This window comes from Cucurbita maxima, unplaced genomic scaffold (assembly GCF_002738345.1).
Source record: "Cucurbita maxima cultivar Rimu unplaced genomic scaffold, Cmax_1.0 Cma_Scf00003, whole genome shotgun sequence".
NCBI classification, from domain to species: Eukaryota; Viridiplantae; Streptophyta; class Magnoliopsida; order Cucurbitales; family Cucurbitaceae; genus Cucurbita; species Cucurbita maxima.
Genome location: NW_019272019.1, coordinates 6755177 through 6773346, shown reverse-complemented (window position 1 = coordinate 6773346; position 18170 = coordinate 6755177). Strand labels below are relative to the sequence as shown.

General features: G+C 37.8%; 5 protein-coding genes and 1 long non-coding RNA gene across 11 annotated transcripts in view; 3 read left to right on the top strand and 3 right to left on the bottom strand.

The window, feature by feature from the left end:
- Positions 1-376: 376 nt before the first annotated feature.
- On the top strand, positions 377-1477 carry LOC111476418. Of its 2 annotated transcripts, none has more exons than XM_023120064.1 (3): positions 377-528; positions 889-1008; positions 1165-1477. In XM_023120064.1, the coding sequence occupies exons 2-3, from the start codon at positions 903-905 to the stop codon at positions 1305-1307; spliced, it is 249 nt and encodes an 82-aa protein (XP_022975832.1). In that variant the 5' UTR covers positions 377-528; positions 889-902; the 3' UTR covers positions 1308-1477. The 2 variants fall into 2 exon arrangements, with proteins under 2 accessions (XP_022975832.1, XP_022975831.1); XM_023120063.1 differs by having other exon boundaries at positions 379-528; positions 880-1008.
- A 275-nt stretch (positions 1478-1752) lies between these two features.
- On the bottom strand, positions 1753-4562 carry LOC111476413 (calcium-dependent protein kinase 29). The gene is made up of 8 exons (XM_023120055.1): positions 3864-4562; positions 3345-3488; positions 3014-3166; positions 2803-2918; positions 2522-2689; positions 2282-2409; positions 2095-2194; positions 1753-1991 (listed from the first exon to the last, which is right to left on the bottom strand). Exons 1-8 carry the CDS (start codon positions 4519-4521, stop codon positions 1920-1922), a joined length of 1539 nt encoding a protein of 512 aa, XP_022975823.1. The 5' UTR covers positions 4522-4562; the 3' UTR covers positions 1753-1919.
- A 25-nt stretch (positions 4563-4587) lies between these two features.
- LOC111476414 (probable nucleoredoxin 2) lies at positions 4588-9758 on the bottom strand. 2 transcript variants are annotated; one of them, XM_023120057.1, is made up of 4 exons: positions 9465-9758; positions 7838-8335; positions 5644-6281; positions 4588-4673 (listed from the first exon to the last, which is right to left on the bottom strand). In XM_023120057.1, exons 1-3 carry the CDS (start codon positions 9576-9578, stop codon positions 5655-5657), a joined length of 1239 nt encoding a protein of 412 aa, XP_022975825.1. In that variant the 5' UTR covers positions 9579-9758; the 3' UTR covers positions 4588-4673; positions 5644-5654. The 2 variants fall into 2 exon arrangements, with proteins under 2 accessions (XP_022975825.1, XP_022975824.1); XM_023120056.1 differs by lacking the exon at positions 4588-4673 and having other exon boundaries at positions 5368-6281; positions 9465-9757.
- Positions 8461-9431, bottom strand: LOC111476419. Its single transcript, XR_002717074.1, has 2 exons — positions 9367-9431; positions 8461-9222 (listed from the first exon to the last, which is right to left on the bottom strand). It is a non-coding gene; the product is annotated as an uncharacterized LOC111476419 (long non-coding RNA).
- Positions 9759-12914: 3156 nt separating the features above from the next.
- Positions 12915-16597, top strand: LOC111476415 (ribonuclease P protein subunit p25-like protein). Of its 4 annotated transcripts, none has more exons than XM_023120059.1 (9): positions 12915-13060; positions 13303-13425; positions 14492-14572; positions 14659-14747; positions 14911-14985; positions 15325-15386; positions 15474-15551; positions 15729-15929; positions 16150-16595. In XM_023120059.1, exons 2-9 carry the CDS (start codon positions 13303-13305, stop codon positions 16230-16232), a joined length of 792 nt encoding a protein of 263 aa, XP_022975827.1. In that variant the 5' UTR covers positions 12915-13060; the 3' UTR covers positions 16233-16595. The 4 variants fall into 4 exon arrangements, with proteins under 4 accessions (XP_022975827.1, XP_022975828.1, XP_022975829.1 ...); XM_023120060.1 differs by having other exon boundaries at positions 12939-13028; XM_023120061.1 differs by lacking the exon at positions 12915-13060 and adding an exon at positions 13067-13150 and having other exon boundaries at positions 16150-16597.
- A 574-nt stretch (positions 16598-17171) lies between these two features.
- LOC111476416 (protein Simiate) overlaps positions 17172-18170 on the top strand; it is a 2301-nt gene continuing 1302 nt past the window's right edge. The window contains exons 1-3 of the mRNA XM_023120062.1: positions 17172-17529; positions 17639-17687; positions 17778-17904. Of these exons, the coding sequence (XP_022975830.1) occupies positions 17334-17529; positions 17639-17687; positions 17778-17904 (372 nt within the window). The 5' untranslated portion in view covers positions 17172-17333. The remainder of the gene's footprint in view (positions 17530-17638; positions 17688-17777; positions 17905-18170) is intronic.

The window sequence follows — 18170 nt, the reverse complement described above, 5'->3', positions numbered from 1 at the left end:
TTAAATTTTTTTTTTTTTTTTTTTTTTTTGGGTAATTATTTTTAAAATTGTTATTTTGGTAATTAAACCATTAAAATTATTTAAAAAAAAACAAGAAATATTTAGTTGAGTTATTAATATTATTTATCTCTCTTAATATCTACTTAAATTAAATTTTCTCCTTAAACATAGTAAATATATGTTAAATTTAAGGGTGAAAAGCAGAAAATTAATCCGAGTTAAAAGTATTTCCTCCGGGAGAACTTATTTACACCAACGTGACAGAAGAACAGGCTTCGGCCCAAATACTTTTCAAAAGAAGCCCATAAAACCGAAGCCCAATATGAAATATTTTTTCGAGGAGGCCCAATGTTCTGGGGATGCTTCTCCTTAACGTCGTCTTCCGTCATTGCCTCGACGGAGAACTTGGCACTGAACGACAGACGTCCGATTGAATCAGACATGGAATTCGCTTCAGTTTAATCCGCAGTGGAGTGGAGTGGAGTGGAGTGGAGGAACTGTATTAGCCTCTTCCTTTGGCTTCTTAGGGTAAGTTCGAACATTCAAGAAGAATTTTACGTTTTCCTCTAGCTTCTATTTTCATATAGTTCTGCTGAGAAATGAATTCCATAATCCCGATCTGTCTGTGATTTCTGCGCTCTGCTGTTTGAATTAGCTATTCAACAAAATTTGGCTTTATTCTCCATCAATTTCTTTAAAATCTTTTGAGATAATAGTTGTTGATTGCGTTGCAAGAACTCAGGACGATCTAAACCTTTGTATCTTCAGCGCCGAGAATTCTCAATTTATTTGTTCTAGAAATTCCTCCACATTGGATTCTGATCGCTGGAAGATGTTTAATACATTCGAATTCTTTCGTTACAACTAACAATGTAAAAGGTTGCACAGGGGGAGAACTCGCCATGGTTCTCGCCCTTGATTTACAGGAATTTATTCTCCGGGCGAGAGTGTTGAAACTGTATAGGCAGGCTTTAAGAACTACTCGCAAAGCTCCTGTTCACGCTCGAGGTTAAGCTTTTGATTATGATCTTACATTGTTCTTTATGCATTTAAATTTTTCCCGCCTTCTCCGCATGAACCAAGCTTAAATTGGATTGGGCGTCGTGTTTAGTCGATTGCCTGTTCTGCGTGCTTAAAGTTCTGAGACTGTGTGCTTTGAAACAGAAGAACTGAGGCATACGATCAGACAAGAAATGGAAAACAACCGGAGCTGCAGTGATAGACAGAAGATTAGATTTCTGCTCAGTGAAGGAAGGGAGAGATTAAAGCGTTTAGATGAGATGTTGGATATGCAGGGCCATTCATAAAGAGAGTTTTCAAGTTAAAAGTTTTTCATCATCATCTTCCTCAATCAGTAACTGTAGGTATTGGGATGAAGGGTCGTTTAAATTTCTCCTACTTTTGTATGATATTGAAACTTGAAAGTGAAGTCCAATATTTGGTTAATGTTATGATCTTATCATAATTTTCCATCAAATTAAGCAACTGAGATGACACTGTCTGTACATACAGAGACCTGTGACATTAAATGTGGGGAAAACGACTATAACCTTCCTGTCCTGGAGCTTTTGCGAATGCAAATACGTCTTTGAACGTAAAAGAAGCCACTTATTCTATAGGGGCTGAGAGGCAAATCCTCTCCAAAGTAAAAATAGTTTGTTCTTATTCTTGTTCTTGACGACGATGTTTGTTCTTGTTCTTGTTCTTGATGACGATTTGAACTAAAAAAACAATAAATAAAGAGAGACCAGAGGAAGAATATTATCATACAGGATCATGCACTGATGAGCAGAAAAGTTCTTATAGTAAGACGGACATTATTTTGTATTGTAACAATTTCTTATTGCATCCATCAATCTCGTATCTTTACACAGCAAACTTACTTTTGTTTTTCCTTTTTACAAGCTGTAAACTGTAATCTAGTTCATCTTTGCTTCCACTGTCCCTTTTGTAATCATGTTCACAAACTCGTCATAATTGATTTTTCCATCCTGAAAGCATTAAAAAAGAAAAAAAGGGTAAAAAATTTTCAAGTTGCTAATCTATCAGAGATGAAGAAAATTCATGTGTAAAAAACAAAGGAAAGATTAGTACTCCATCGATATCGACATCGTTAATAATTTCATCAATGGTATCTTCATCTCCCATGCCATACTGAGTCATGGCCTGTCTGAGCTCATCTCTTGTGATAAATCTGAAAATTCAGCAGCAAAGTATAAGTAGCATTTTATCAATCAAACAGCTTTCCAATGCAAGAGGTTATGAATACTGCATTACGAACCCGCTTCCATCTCTGTCAAAGAACCGGAAAGCATTGTATATGTTTTCTTCTTTATCGAGCCTATGTCGATGCATCGTTGCAGTAATAAACTCACCATAATCGATCGTCCCATTTTTGTCGACATCAGCCTGACCAAAGTAGAGGTTTAAGTTTTTCATGTATAAGCTAAAAGGCCATGCATGAACATACTCAACCAGCTGAGAAAGTAAAAAGTGGAAAAGAGGGATTTGTGGTTCTTACTGCATCCATTAGTTGCTTTATTTCGTGTTCCGAAAGCCTTGAACCGAGCCTGGATAAACCTGTTTTCAGCTCATCAAATGTGATGGTACCACTTCTATCAGTGTCTATGTTCTTAAACATTTGTTTCAGACCCTTTAACTCTTCTTCTGAAAGGTTTTGTGCCATTACCTACCAACAACATTCAGCATATTTTTAGATCAATGCACTGAAATTCACTCATTTCTACATAGTAAGGGGAAAAAAAAATGGGGGTAAATGTAGATGTAAATTATGTGAAGTACCTTAAGAGCAAGTTGTTTAAACTTGTTCATTGCTCTGAACTGCTTCATCCTAATGAGCACCGCGCTATCTATGGGCTTGCTAGAGGCCTCACCCTCGATCTTCAACCAAGGATGTTCTGATTCATTAATGGGAGACTTAGAATGAGAACATTGGGCTATTCCAAGAAGCAATCAAGATCTTTTTGAACTAGGGAAAAAAAGTGGTACTTACCAAGCGCTTCGGCAGCGGTGATCCGCTTTCTTGGGTCCCTTGTCAGCATTTTAGAGACAAGATCCTTGGAAGAAGAGGATATGGAAGGCCATGGAGGGTCTTCCATTTTTAGGTTGCCTTTCAGAACTGCTTTCACTATCTCGTCTTCGGTCTCTGACGGAATTGGAACATCAAAATCAAGTCAGGCAGGCACAAAGACATGAAGGCTAGTTGTACCATCACTAAACAAAATTTGGATAAGAATTTAAATGTTATACCTAAAAAATTAAATGATTATGAATTTGAAGCATGGGAGTAGGGTTATGTTAAAGAAGTGAAGTATTGAACTTACGTCCCCAAAAGGGAGGCTCCCCACACAAGAGAATGTAAAGAATAACTCCAGCACTCCATATATCGATCTCCTTCCCGTAATTCCGCCGTAAAACCTCAGGGGCAATGTAATATGCACTTCCAACTATTTCTCTGTATACTTTGCCTGACAAATCATTTTCATTCCAACACAAACTGTTAAACAAGCCTGAGAATCCCAATACCCATCAGCCCAAACACAGACCTAATAAAAGAAGTTCTTCGCAATAGTTGATTTGATTGATTGGACTTTCTCTTCGTCGACTTGGTCAAGAGTGACTTGTTGACGTTGGCTCAAAACAGAAATTCTAATTCGAATACCATTTTTAATTCAAAAAGACCTCCATTACCTTAAGAGAGCTCTCGATTCAAGTTCATACTGGACATACACAGTGTTTCATTTCTAAACTAAATTCCATACAATTTCAAGGCTACAAAATTTTCAGTTAAGCGATGCAAGGAAATGCATGGAGGTTAAAAAGAGAATTGGAAGCTAACCGACCTTCTTCGATGAAAACGGAGAGTCCAAAATCGGTGGCCTTAATCGGCGAATCGTCGTCTTCACTGACCATCAGGAAGTTCTCAGGCTTCAAGTCTCTATGCATAACCCCCATAAAATGGCACGCGTGAACTACATTCAAAATCTGCTTACAAATCGACGCCGCTTCTCTCTCCGAGTAACTCTTCTTCTTGATAATCCGATCGAAAAGCTCTCCGCCGGAACACAGCTCCATAACCAGATGCAAATTCCTCTTATCCTCATATGCGCCCTTAAACTCCACGATGTTCGGTTGGCCAGTCAAATGCTGTAGAATCAAAATTTCCCTTCTCACATCGTCGATATCCTTCTGTTTCACCATTTTCCCCCTGGAAATCGTCTTGCAAGCGTATTTCCGACCGGTGGACCTCTCGGTGCAGAGATAAGTAATCCCGAACTGGCCTCGACCAAGCTCCTTGTGGAGTTCGTAGATTGTGGTTATGTTGACGTAGGGGCGGCCGGTGATTGGGCCAATCTGCGACGGCGGAACGGACTTGTAAGATGGAATCGATGGCGGCTTCGGCGGTGGCTTTGGCGGGTATTGAGATTGAGGGGGTGTGTCTGAGCCATAGGTGAAGGAGTCGATGGGAACGTCGCGGGTTCTGGTGAAACAGAGGCCCATGGCGGAAAGGAGAAAGAAATGCAGAAACCTTCTTCTTCGACCTTTGTGAATGGAGATGCAAAGGGAGGAAGACGATTATGAAGTGTTTTGGTGCACTTTATTCGGTGCTTTGCTTTGGCCTTTGGTTTGTTCTTCAGCATCATTCTCTTCCACTTTTTTGTTGTTTCCGGAAAATCAGAGAAAACACATAGAAAGCGATTTGTTTCTTGAAAAGATAATGGAACCCAAATTCACCAACCTTCCCTTGCTTCTTCCAAGCTCTCTCTGTATCATATTGTTCGGAATCAGAATTTGGGTCACTTCTCGCTCTACCTTCTCGATTATTTTACCCTCCAATTTATTATACAATCTTCTTTTTATTTCGTTATTGTTACCAATTATTGTTACTATGATTATTATTTAGGTGAGAACTTTATTCGGTAATTAATACCTTAAATTCACATGTTTAACCGTATTAAAATAACTAAATTGGTTTAAAAGATGAGAATGAGATGTAACTAAATAGTTACCGAGACCGTTAGCATATTCGAGTTCTCGAATACCATACCATAATATGATGCACTTTTTCTACTGCCATAAAAATATCTCGAATTTATACCATTAATTATTATGAAGCTAACAAATTCAAAATTTATGTCGGATAGTTAGTTATTAGGAGCATATTTGTCTAGTTGAATAATGCACATATAATCAAATTTATTTAATCAAATTTATTTAAAATATTGATGTCCACTACAATTGTACGAGAATGCTAAAGAATTTCAAGAAATGTGGACAGGCTAAGTTGAGAAGTTCTCGAGATAGCCAAGGCAAGACGGCTTCGGTTCTTGCTTCTAAGTCGAAAAATATCGACCAAACATAACAAGTTGCTATTGATTAAAACGAGTTGCAGAGCCTTACTTATCTCACAACTTATATATACCCATCATCAAGGCATTATGACAAATCCATAATCATTAGAAAATGGAAATTAGTAAATCCCTGGCTAAAATAATTTACATATCAAATTGTTTTCAAGCTGCAGATTGTCCATAAAAATTAGGAAGTTGAAAAGGAAATAAAGAGCTAAAATAACAAAGCAATTTAATCTCAATTTGGTTTAAAAAGAGCAAGATGTCACACCTTCATCGGCATCACCTCCCATTGAAGGGAGAGTCATGGTTGCTCGTCTCGACGCACTTTGTATGCACCTCGAATCCACAATCCAGGCACTGATAAGCCCATCCACAACCCTGCTCGTCACACTCGCAGCATATGAACGGTCCTCCCCCATTTCCTTCAGACACCAAATTCAGCTCGTGTCTATGTCCAACATGGCGCACCGACGTCGGGAGTTTTTTCGCCTCTTCCTCCTTTTCTTTCACCAGCTCCTCCAATTTAGCTTCGGTGAATGGATAAGCATTTTCCCTGTACAAGTTTATTAGGTTTCTACCTTGTTTGGTGACTGTCTTGCCATTTGGACCTAAGATTATCAAACAAGGGATGCCTTGCACGTCAAAATGTTTGGCAAGGTTTTTAATCATTGGGTCTCCAAATGGCAATGCTAGCCACGGCATCGAACCGAAGTAAGAATTGAAGGAGTCCTCATCTCGATCACTCGACACAAAAACAATCTCGAAATCTTCATTTTCTTTCGTTGCTACCATTTGCTTTATCTGGTCGTAGATAGCAATCAGCTTGGGCGTGAACATACCGGGAAGACACCATTTCGCTGAGAAGTAGAGCCCCACGGTCTTGCCTACTAATGAAACAACAGGGACCTGCACAATCAACATCCAATTAAAGCTACACAATTACAGCATTCAGTGAAATGTCCAAAACCAAAAAAACTTCTTCTTCCACCGTGGATCACTTCTTCTGCTCGAGCTGAAACCTTAGAATTTCCGAAGTCAAGATCCATCTACAGGCTACAATGACAAGGAATGTCTAGAATATTTACAATATCCCCACGAAATTATGGGGCCCCTCCACTCACAAAATTTGTTACTTTCATTCATTAGTAGAGTCAAATCCAACTTCTATGTATCATGTGAAGCTAAAATTAACCATCAATAACAAAACTTTCAACTCTAGCATTGAATTCATCCACCAATTGACAAAGATGAAATTTTTCATAGAGATCGAAAAGAAAGTGTGAACACAACCGCTCAAATTCACTGCTAATAAATATTATCCGCTTTGGCCCGTTACGTATCGCAGGGAGAGGTTTCCACATCCCTATAAGGAATGTTTCGTTCCCCTCTCTAAATGAAGTGGGATCTCCAATCCACTCCTCTTGAGGGCCTAACGTACTCACTAGCACACCTCCCAGTGTTTGACTATGATACCATTATGTAACAACCCAAACTCACTGCTAGTCAATATTGTCTGATTTGGCTCTTTATGTATCGCCGTGAGTCTCATTGTTTTATAATGCATATATTAGGGAGATTTTTCTAAAGGAATATTTTATTCCCCTCCCGACCAAAGTGGGAATGATCAGAAATATGGTGCAAAAGCAACAGTCTTTTAAGAGTAGGGTACTCAGACTCAAAATCTAAGTAAGAGCAACTCAATTGACAAAGAGGAGATGGAATAAAGAAGATAGATGGTCAAATATCAAATCTTCAATTGAATCGTAAAAGCAGTGAGAGCTGAAGAAAGGGATCCCATCAATCACAAGACATAACGAGAGAGAGAGAGAGAGAGAGCATCAGAATGAAGGACAATGTTTGAGCTTACAGAAGGAATTGGTGAGTGTCGGGGTCCATCGGGCCAGAGAGACCGACATCAACAGACAGCAATTGTCCAAAATTATCAAAGGTTGGGATCCACGTGTACAGTCCTCAAGACATATCCATAGAACATTGATGACAAATTTGAGTGGCTGTGGGTTTACCATTAGGTAGTCATTATGATAAGTGGGTAACTTGAAAAAGAAAATCTATACCGTAATAAAAAATAAAAAAAAAAAATTCCCTCAAGGTCTCCTTTTGATATCTATTCAAGGAAAATCTTACCATTTTCAAGACCTTGTCGGCAAACTAGACATGTTTGGAGAGAGAATCATTTTGAAACATATCTACAATCAATCATTTAAAATGGTAAATCAAACATATATTTTGAATTGACTTTAAATAATTAAGACATGTTTTGAAATTTCTCTCAAACATGATAGACCATCTCAAACATGTCCATAGACCAATTAGTTACTCTTAATAACCATGAGGGAGATGATTATAAAAGTGACCAAGAATTCTCTTTCTTTATCATCAATCGAATCACTGACTAAATTGTATCATCTATTTGCATTAGATTCGAGAGGGTTCAAACTGACCTGTTTCGGGATAGGATAACTCAAAAGATAATCTCTGTTGCCATTTGTCAGCAAAGTAGATAATGTCTGATTCTCTTCCTTTTCTCTATCCTCATCCTTCAGCTGCTCCAATCTCTCCTTCGTAAAGGGAAATGCATCGACCCCATATCGGTAAACAACCTCCACTCCTTCATGCAACGTCGCCGTTTCATCTTTATTTTCACGCGGCTGCAATATAATCAGACACGGAATGCCTTCAATCTCGAATTTCCTGTTCAAAGCAATTTTGGTTTCCAAGTCGGAGAATGGAATCGCCGGCCACGGCATACTCGCACAGTACTCATTGAAGGCGTCGGAATCCTCGTCGGAGGACACATAAACCACTTCAAAATTCGACCCATTTCCTTGGAGCTCCTCGTAAGTTCGGACCAGAATCTTGTTGAAGCTCCGGCATGGCGGGTACCAGTTGGCAGAGAAGTAAAGGCCCAGGACCTTACCGTCGAGATTCGACACTTTGACCTGCAGCAACAAAAGCAGACGCCGGAATTAGAATCGCCGCCGGCAAGTAGCGAATCTTATAGGAATTGGAAATGGAAATAAGTGTGTGTGAAAGCGATGTGGTACCAAAGATTACACGTAATGCAGATTCAAAAATAGGAGAAAATTATTAAATTGTAGCCTCCACGTATGCAAATTTCATGATTTTTGTTGAATAATAAATCACAATTATTTTGCGCCTCTAGAATAATTTCTCAATTTAATTACATTTTGAGAAATTTCCTTCTGGATCTATAATGGGATGACAATTGTCCCTTCAGTTTATGAGTGTCACAAAAGGGGCATCATATTCGCTCCATCGCTGCCTTGCGAAAATTGGACCGCGAATTTGCCACGTGCAGCTCGATCCAAATGAGCACCGAACAATACCACCCAAAACAATGACACTCGAGCCGACAAACACAATCGAGTGACCGACCGACCCACGACATACAGGCTCGTGCAATTTTCCTACCACGGTCACAGATTATCAGCTACTACTCACAGTTGTTCCTGGCCGCTGTCGGATTGACCTCGAAATATTACTATTTGGGTCTGTTTTTGTATGATTTTATGTACGCTTTTTAGTCGTTTGGAATCGAGAACTCCAATGGCGTTTTGGGTTTCAAATCCGAGAATATCGCTCATTGAGATTGAAACGCAACCTCGTACTTCCCCCCCTCTTAATCCAAACCTCAAATCCCTCGAGGGTTTGTCTCCGGCTTCTACGCAACCAACCCCATCTTCCTTCAGTTTTTCCCGATTACTCCCATGGAAAAACATCGACCATTTTTTATAAATCTGTCGTCAATAGTCTTCTCCAACTAAAAAAAACGGTACGGACGTTGATTTCTCACTGTTCGCTCTACCTTGGAAGAAAATAATAGGGAAAAAAAAAAAAAACTGAGTAAGTTACTGTTGTTTTTTCAACACAACCAGATCCAAGTTGAATCATTCCTTAAACAACGCTAAAACTAAATACGAAAACGGTCCCAGTTCATTTTGTGTCTCACCCTTCGCTAGATATTCAGCTGCTACTTCATGCTTTTCCCAATACTTCCAGAGGCTATGAATAAATTTAAAAAATAATAGCAATATATTTGAATGGAACCTGAGCTCCGGTGGAGGAGACGAGATAGTCACGATCTCCAGAAGCCAAAAGAGAGGAGAATCTGGAAGATCCGTAAGAGCCGCCGTTCGTCAGAGCTCGATTTCCATCCTTCATTTCCGTTCACCTGAAGAAGAACTGCTTCCGTTCTCTCTGAAACGAATTCCGGCCACCGCCACCAAGCTCCTACAGCCGCTTGACCACTCCATTCTTATATTCCTTCCTCAACCATTTGTTTCTACATCATTGCGCCCTTCGCTACTCCACATCAAGCATCAACTTTCCAACACGTAGCACTCACGAGATCCCCATCCTCTGCTCTTCCCATAAAATACAACTCAAATCTACGCCGTTCATTTCGGGGATTGGACCACGCAGAGGAAAAGTACCAAGTGTGCGGTTCTCGAACGCGGGTGCACTGAAGATTGATGTTGGAGAAACAGAGGAATATAGCCCGGCGATGTGGAAATGGGTGAGGTCCGTGTAGTCATTAAAGACTTGGAATTGTTATAGTGAGAGCAAAACAAACTAAGGAGCCACCTGTCCCTTCCTCTCCCTGTCTTTTAATTTTCTTTTTGACTTTTTTTTTCCTCTTTTTTTTTGGGTGAGAGGGAAATGTTGGGGATTTACGTACGAGGTGAGGAGTGGTGGTGGGATGACGGAATATCAGATCTCGATGTTCTTTTCATCCAACGGTACAGCAAACTCCATTTGGCCATAGACATGTTTGGGCTTTGGAGAAACTATTTTTTGTTTTTAAACTTTCAAATGTGGTAAAATATTAAAAATTAAAAAAAAATCTTATAATTAATTTTGAACGTAAATCATTTATTTGAAATAAACCATTAGAGAATACTTATAAACTTTTAAAATTAAAATTAGTATCCTTAAATATTTAAAAAAAAAATTAAAATTCAACAATGGTTTATGTCTATGTATATTGATGATAATATATTTTTTTATATTTTATAAATTAATTATAAATATCATGTCAATATATTTATTTATTTTAATTTTTTAATAAAATAAATACATTCCTTTTTCTAACTATATGTATCTTATTTTAATAGAATATAAATTAAATTAATACTCGACAAACTCAAAAAATAGTATATTAGAAATTTGAAGATTATTGCTGGTGAGTTTGAAATTAAATGAAAATGATTTGAATAAAATTTTAGAACTAAACCTTGTACCATAATGATATTTATATATTCGAAAACTATAAAATAACTTTCGGAAACAAATTCCACTATGTCTTGAAATGGGGTCTGACGTCGACTGGCCGACTCATAGAAGACACAAAATAAATAATAAATAATAAATAAAAAATAGGAGAGGAGGTAATTATATAATGTGAAAAGTATAAATATAGAAACTGAATTAGATTATTTATATTTTCTAAATTCCAGAGGGGCCCTGGTATGCGACAAAAAGGAGACGGGATCTTGCTATAGTGAACCTTGCTATTAATTTCCCAATACCATCCGACTTTACGTTGGTTGGAGAGGAAAATGAAAATATTTTTTACAACCCAAGACTTATGTTCTAAAATATTGGGAGAAAATTCAAAAAATAACCTCTAGTAGTGGATTTATTTCAAAGGGGGTAGATTGTAAGATTCCCTCGTTCAAAAGTAAACCAAACATTCTGGAAACTTCTCCCTAATATATTTGTTTTAAAATCGTGAGAGAAAGTGTAGAAGGGAAAACAAAAAATGACAATATTCATTAGTGGTTGCCTTGAGACATTACAAATAGTATCAAAGCGCGTCACAGGGCGGTGTGCCAGCAAGGATGCTGATCCCGAGAGAGGTGGATTGTGAGATTATATAAACTTTTTCATAACAGACGCATTTTTAAAACTTTGAAAAAAAGTATAGAAGGGAAAACTCGAAAATGATAATATTTATTAGTGATGAGTTTGAGGAAGTACAAATGATTTTAGAGCTTGTCATTGGGTGGTGTGCTAAAGAGGACGTCGGGCTCCAAAGAGTGGATTGTGAGATTCTAAAAGGGAAAATCAAAAAAATAATCTATTAGCGGTGGACGATGTTGGACTCCAAAGGAGAAGATGGTAAGATTATACCGACAATAATAAAATATTTCTTGCAAGAGTGGTAAGTTTCTCTAAAATTTTGAAAGTAAAATTGGAAAATGAAAAGGAATTGCGATGGTGTTTTTTTTATATAATAAAATTCAAACATGATTGGAGTTTTTTACTTTACTATATTTAATGCATAGTTTATGTCAATTATATTTATCGATTAAATAGAAAAAAAAAGGGGGGGAAAAGAGAAATGGAACCACATTTGATTCAAATAGATAAACTCTAAAAAAATAGATTGCTTGAAATGATTAAAAGGATAGAATAATTCCTTTATAAGTAATACACGTGTTAAAGGCGGGAAGGGAAAGGGGCCGTACATTAATGGAAGGGGTCGCCCAAGCAGCAACAACAATGCTTGCGAATCCAGCGGGACCCACCACAAAGGGCTATGAACGAAAAATAATCCCATACCCAAAGACACGTGTCCACAGCAAATGCCGTGTAGAAGCAGAGCAACCGAAAGCTGATGGGCCCCACACCCCCAACTCCCTCTCGCTTTTTGCACACACCAAAAGCTACCCTGATTGAACTTCGCGACCTGCCATCCAGCTGGCTTTCATCTTCGTGTCCCTCTCGCTGCCTTGCACGTGGCGTCTCGCTCGAAATCTACGACATAAATGGGACCCTTAATAATTATCATAATCATGTCATATATTGTCGAAATAGTTTATCATATTCAAATTGGTCAAGTAATTTTCTATTGAAAAGGGCATAATCGCCAAATTCATAGATTTTAACTGTGGGGCCCATATAAATCATGTTGTTATTCGAATAATTTTGATTGGTAACCAGGGATAGGCACGACAAAAATAAAATCCTGATTATTTAAATGCTCAACTCTCCCGAAGATGGACTGGTGGCCCAATCCCAGTCCACGACATCACGTTGGGCCTTTAAGACCATAGGTTCGATATGGGCCTTGATGAACATAGGCCCGCAATAGGCCTTTTGGACCTCTAAGAACGATTTTTAAAAATACAAAACGAGTAAAGATGAGAACAAATTCATACCGCGATTTGCACAGCGGGCAATGGGTACGAATCGTAAATTATATGAAATTAAAGGGGCATTTGGGGAACGTAATTTTCTATTTAATAGATCAGTTAATATTTTTTTAAAAAATCAAGATACAAGAAATCTAAATTTAAAATTTAGATATTTATTAGATTAAAAAAAAATATATGAACCTCAAATTGATAGAGATATTTTAAAAATTAAAAAAGTCTATAAATACGAAATTAAAGTAAAAAAAAAAAAAGAATATTAGAAAAGAAAAAACAGCGAGGAAACCTTATTTGGACCGGCTGCAAGGAGTCAGTTAGGGTAGTTTTCGCAATAGTGCGGCTACTATATAAAGGGTGAAACACCAGTGCTGGCGATTTAGGGCGTAACAGAAGAAACAAGCCGTTGAAGAGGGCTCTCTATTGTGGAGCGTATTTTATCCTATTTTCAATCGCTGTAAGTCCTGAGATCGAACCTGATAACTTCAAGTATGCTTCCTGTTTCTTGTTTTTGGAGATTACTTTCCTCGCACTTCGCCCTTTTTCTTTCGCGTTCTGTATTTTACTCTTCTTGTTCTGGTTCGTAGCCTTTTCATACTTTGCAGTAATTGATTAGGATGTTTCGATGCAGCTCCGTCTCCATGTCTGTGTGCGTTTTGTGTGCTTGGGGCGGGGGGTTACTGATTTTGTTTAAGCATCTGTCTAATCGGATTATTGCTTTGGCTGTGCAGATGGATCGGTACCACAGAGTTGAGAAGCCAAGGGCCGAGACTCCAATTGACGAGAATGAAATTCGGATTACAAGCCAAGGACGGATGCGCAACTATATCACATATGCCATGACCCTACTTCAGGTTTCTCTTTTCAGATGCTTTTCATAAGTTTGACCTTTTTTTTCTGGGGTAAATAATCTTTTTAAAACTCTTAATGCGTACTGTGAATCCGTTGGTGTAAAACGCAGTCTCTCTATGGAATTTACAAATTGTGAGTTTTGTTTGGTATTCAGAGTGCTATTATAAGTAATTGGGTTGGCTACATCCAGCTGTTCGGCACAAAGAAATTGTTAACTTATTTTCGCTGTGTTATGTGCAATAATCTGAGTACGTTGGGATTTTTTTTTTTCATTGTATTGTGGTGAGAAAAATTTCTTTCATGCTGTAGTATATGCTCCCCTATGCTCTTCAAACATATGATCTGGCTATTAGTTTTATCAAAATTTGAAGTCCTTTCACTTAATGTATGGCTCTTGGTGGTTACTATCTTAAAATGTTAAATTCTGAGTTTCAATGAATCTTGATATCGGTTATATTTTTATATGCTTCATCGTAGCGGGTTTTCATAGGCATTTAGGTCATGCATGCTTCAAAAAATTAAGGCAGCCTCAGGCATTTTCTCTTGAAGAATGAGGTGTAAGCCATATATAAATATATATATTTAAAGAAAAGAAGTCACGGACGCTAATGGCTGGAAAGCTATGTATTACGAAACATTATTATTATACCCAAGTGCATAGTTGTCATGCCCGTCAATTCTCCCTTTCTCAAATAAGGTTTATGATCTTCATTGCTGCTCAAGTGTTTTTCTATGTTTTGGTAATAGTAAAAAAGGATAAATTGCTAATTCTTGTTGGATTTGTACGACATACGAAATTGACTCTTGAAGAGAGAATGAGCACATGACTTACACCTTTATGTGTCCTCATGAAAGTTAAGTGTTTATGAATCAGGGAAGGTACATGTAGTGATGAAAATATGTGCCTCAAAATCCCTTATTTTACATTTTTTTATCCTAGTTACTCTATGTTTTAGAGGACAATGTACGGTATTATTTTATGTGTATTACACTTATTTGATGATTACATTTTCATTAATTTGTCAATTAGTTGAAACCTTTGTTTACCCTTTTTGAAACTTTATGCAGGAAAAAGGATCTAATGAAATTGTTTTCAAGGCTATGGGAAGGGCTATAAACAAGACTGTGACAATTGTGGAATTAATCAAGGTTTGCTATAATAGTTCATGTGCCGATGCTCAACCACTTGATTACTTTTGAGATTGGGCTTGACAATATGTCGTTGGTAAATGCAGAGGCGAATTGTAGGTCTTCATCAGAATACCTCAATTGGCTCCACAGACATCACTGATACATGGGAGCCCTTGGAGGAAGGCCTTCTTCCGTAAGAGTATTTTAATCAATATGTCATGCAAGGATTATTTAATCTACCCTTTTACTTTATATTACCATATTCATTATTTTGACGCATGAGTCTTTGAACATGTAGAAAAAATTCCTCTAGTGTTGGGCTTTGGATTCACAGAGTAATTTGATTGTTGTTACAGATTGGAAACAACAAGGCATGTATCGATGATTGTGATTACCCTTTCGAAGAAGGAATTAAATACATCCTCTGTGGGGTGAGTCCTTACTCGATTTTAATATCTCTCAAAGGTGCTTTTTAAAAAATAAATGAAAATAAATTATGTTCGATGATATGAGACTGTTGAATTTGCATGAAGATCTTCTCACGTTATTTAAACAAAACCTTAAGTTCATCTGCTCTCTCAGATTCAGTTGTTAAAAATGTTCAGATATTCAGGGTTTTGCATATTTAGGATCCGTGTATTGAATAATTTTAGTAATGATTTAATAAGTTTTTTTGGTCTTACTCTTTAGATTTGTTAGTCTTCGTATCTGAATTGTGAAAATGCTCTTCTAAAAATGAACATTTGTCTCACGCATTACTGTTGCTTCAGGTATCAGCCTCCACTTCCTGCTGAGCTGGTGAAAACATTTGTAGAGTATGACTACGAGGGAGGTAAGACCTGTCCTATCATACCTTTTTATTTATTGTTAAACTTTTTGCATTGGGAAGTGGACAACCTATTGTGATTGCATACTGCAGAAGGCTCTCCTCATGATCAGGGTCCAGGACGCGGCAGAGGTCGGGGCCGTAGTGGCAGAGGAAGGTCTAGGGGTAGAGGTATGTAGAGTTTGATTTTGTTTATTCTTCTTAATCCCTTCATCATGTTGTTGTTCATGGAAGGGTATGGCTTTTATCATTTTATGGCTGGTTGTAGTTCATTTAGTTTCTTGCTTCAAGTAGAGCATGTATGAACCGTAACAATTTGTTTTTGTTTTATAATGATATTGGTTTTAGGACCCCCAGGTAATGGCTTTGTGGGTAATGAATATGATGATGGAGATTGGGACCGTAATAGGGGTGGTAATGGAAGAGGAAGGGTTCGAGGGAGGGGTGGTGGTAATTTCCGTGGCCGTGGAAGAGGAGGATACAATGGACCTCAATTTGATTTACAGCAAGATGGAGGATACAATCAAGACTTCCCACCCCAAGGCCGTGGTATTTTCTTACTTCTTTTTCAGTATTGTTTATTTAATAAATTAATCTTTGATTAGCCATGGTGTTTTCTTAATAAATTTCCTTGTCCTTGATGTTTTAGTGGTTTTTTTTGGTTCATGTTTCGTATTGAGCTGGCCATGAAATGTTTAGTTTAGTTTGATATTTCAGCTCCCACGCGCCCTTGTTTTGAGCTCATGGAAGCGTTTGTTTGTATTTTCAGGGCGTGGGCGTGGAAGGGGCGGGTATCGTGGAAGGGGACGTGGTTTCAGAACTAATGGAGGACCGATCCAGGCTGCTGCATGAGAGAGATGCTGAAAGGTTAAAATCCTAATTTTATTCAACATGATGGATGAGTCCTGTAATGAATGATGTATCATTTGGGTTTTCGCCTCTTTTAGTTGCCGGTTGCATAGGACAACTATATTAACAGTAGGAATTTGGCCTTCTTTTTCCTTTTCTTTTGGAGTCGTAATTAGATGGAATGGAAGTAAGTGTTTGGAAGAGCTGCCGCTATGTGAGGGTGGCGACTCGTTTTCTTGTAGATTTAGGTGAGCTGCTTGACGTTTGTATTTTATTGTTTAAAAATTTCTTGGTCGGACAGTGTATTCTTTTATTTGAGTTTTTAGGATCTTCTGGCGTCCTTCAACGCTCTCCTTTCAGTTCTCTAATATTTGTTTCTTCTTTGCTCCTCACCCTTTCTTCATTTATCTCCCCACTATGTCTATACTCATAAGTTTTCTGTGCCCATAAATTATTGTTTTTTTTTTAATATGTGTCGCTTGAAACAATAATTTTGGTGGTTTTGGGCGAATTGAGTTTTATAAACAATGATTTAATGACAAAATAATTCACTATTTTCACATATTAAAAGAAGAGAATGCACGGCCTTGAATCCTGGCCTGCGGACATTTAGTATCAATAGATAATAATAATAATAATAATAATAATAATAATAATAATAAAAAGTCTTTTTTGTATTCTCAAATTCGTAAGCGCATACAAGTATATAGAATTTCCATTGAAATGGAGTTGGTTTACAATTGCTTTTATTATCTAATTTCGCAGGTTTTAGAATTTAGATACATTTAGTCTGTTTTCCTTTGATTTAAGAATTTTTTTCTTGTTTTCAGGGGAGTTTCCGGTAAATTAATGGTCTAATAGAATGATATTTGATGTTTTTTTCAAAATGCCTAATTAAAATATTCATTTGATTCAATTTCCCCCCCCAAAGCCCTAGTAGCTATATAAATCAAGGTGGTCCCCTTGGGTTTTAGAAGACGAAGATTCATTCGCATTTGCCATACCGGGCCTGCAATTCCGCCACCAAGTGCAACCACAAGGCTTGTTTGGTAGGAAACTTAGAATTTTCCGATCCTCCTCCGGTGCCTTCTGATAATCTCCCCGATGGTTCTAAACTCTCCACAACCCCCGCCACTTGAGGAGCAACAACCACAGAAACCGCCAGAACCACTGCCGAAATTTTCCCAAGATGATGAACTAGACGAAGAGCTACGTAAACTTCTGATTCCCGATGTTAGGGATCTTCCTTTCGCGCCTCCCTCCGCCGTCGAGACCAATTTCGTCTCGTATTTCGCTCCTGGCACGTTCACTGTCGCCGTGTCTTTTTCGAATTCACAATGGAGTTTTATTGCCCTAACTAAACCCTAAGCCCTCTAATTAATCTGACTAATTGGTCGTCTCATTTCCAGATTTTATGAAGGAAGGCCACGATCAGTACGTTTACCGCCACGCCAACGGGTAACGATTTTAATCTCTCTTTCTAGTTGATCCGAAGTACAATTCCCCGCTCATCGTAATTACTTATCTGACTTGTTTTTCTTATTCTAGCTTGTGTGTGATCGGCTTGGCTCCTACGCATATTGCATTCAAAGACAGTAGTGGTATCACAGCTGTTGATTTCAATGTAGGGAAATCTGATCGCAGTAGCTTTAAAGTCACTGGGAAACGCAAGAAGGTATGAAAATGGTAACTGCGGACTTGCGAACTGGTTCGCGTTACCGATTTCTAAAGAAACAGTGTTGCTAGAAATTAAAGTACGTCCATTGTGATAAAACCTCACTTATTGTTAAGGTGCTGGTGGCCTCTTGTGAGTTCTGTTGCTTTGGATTTCATGAAACTATCGTCACTAGAAGATTATGTCAATGTCCTCCATGATTCTTTATGATTTATATGTTTTTTTTTTTTTTTTTTTTTTTTTTTTTTTTTTTTTTTTTTTTTTTT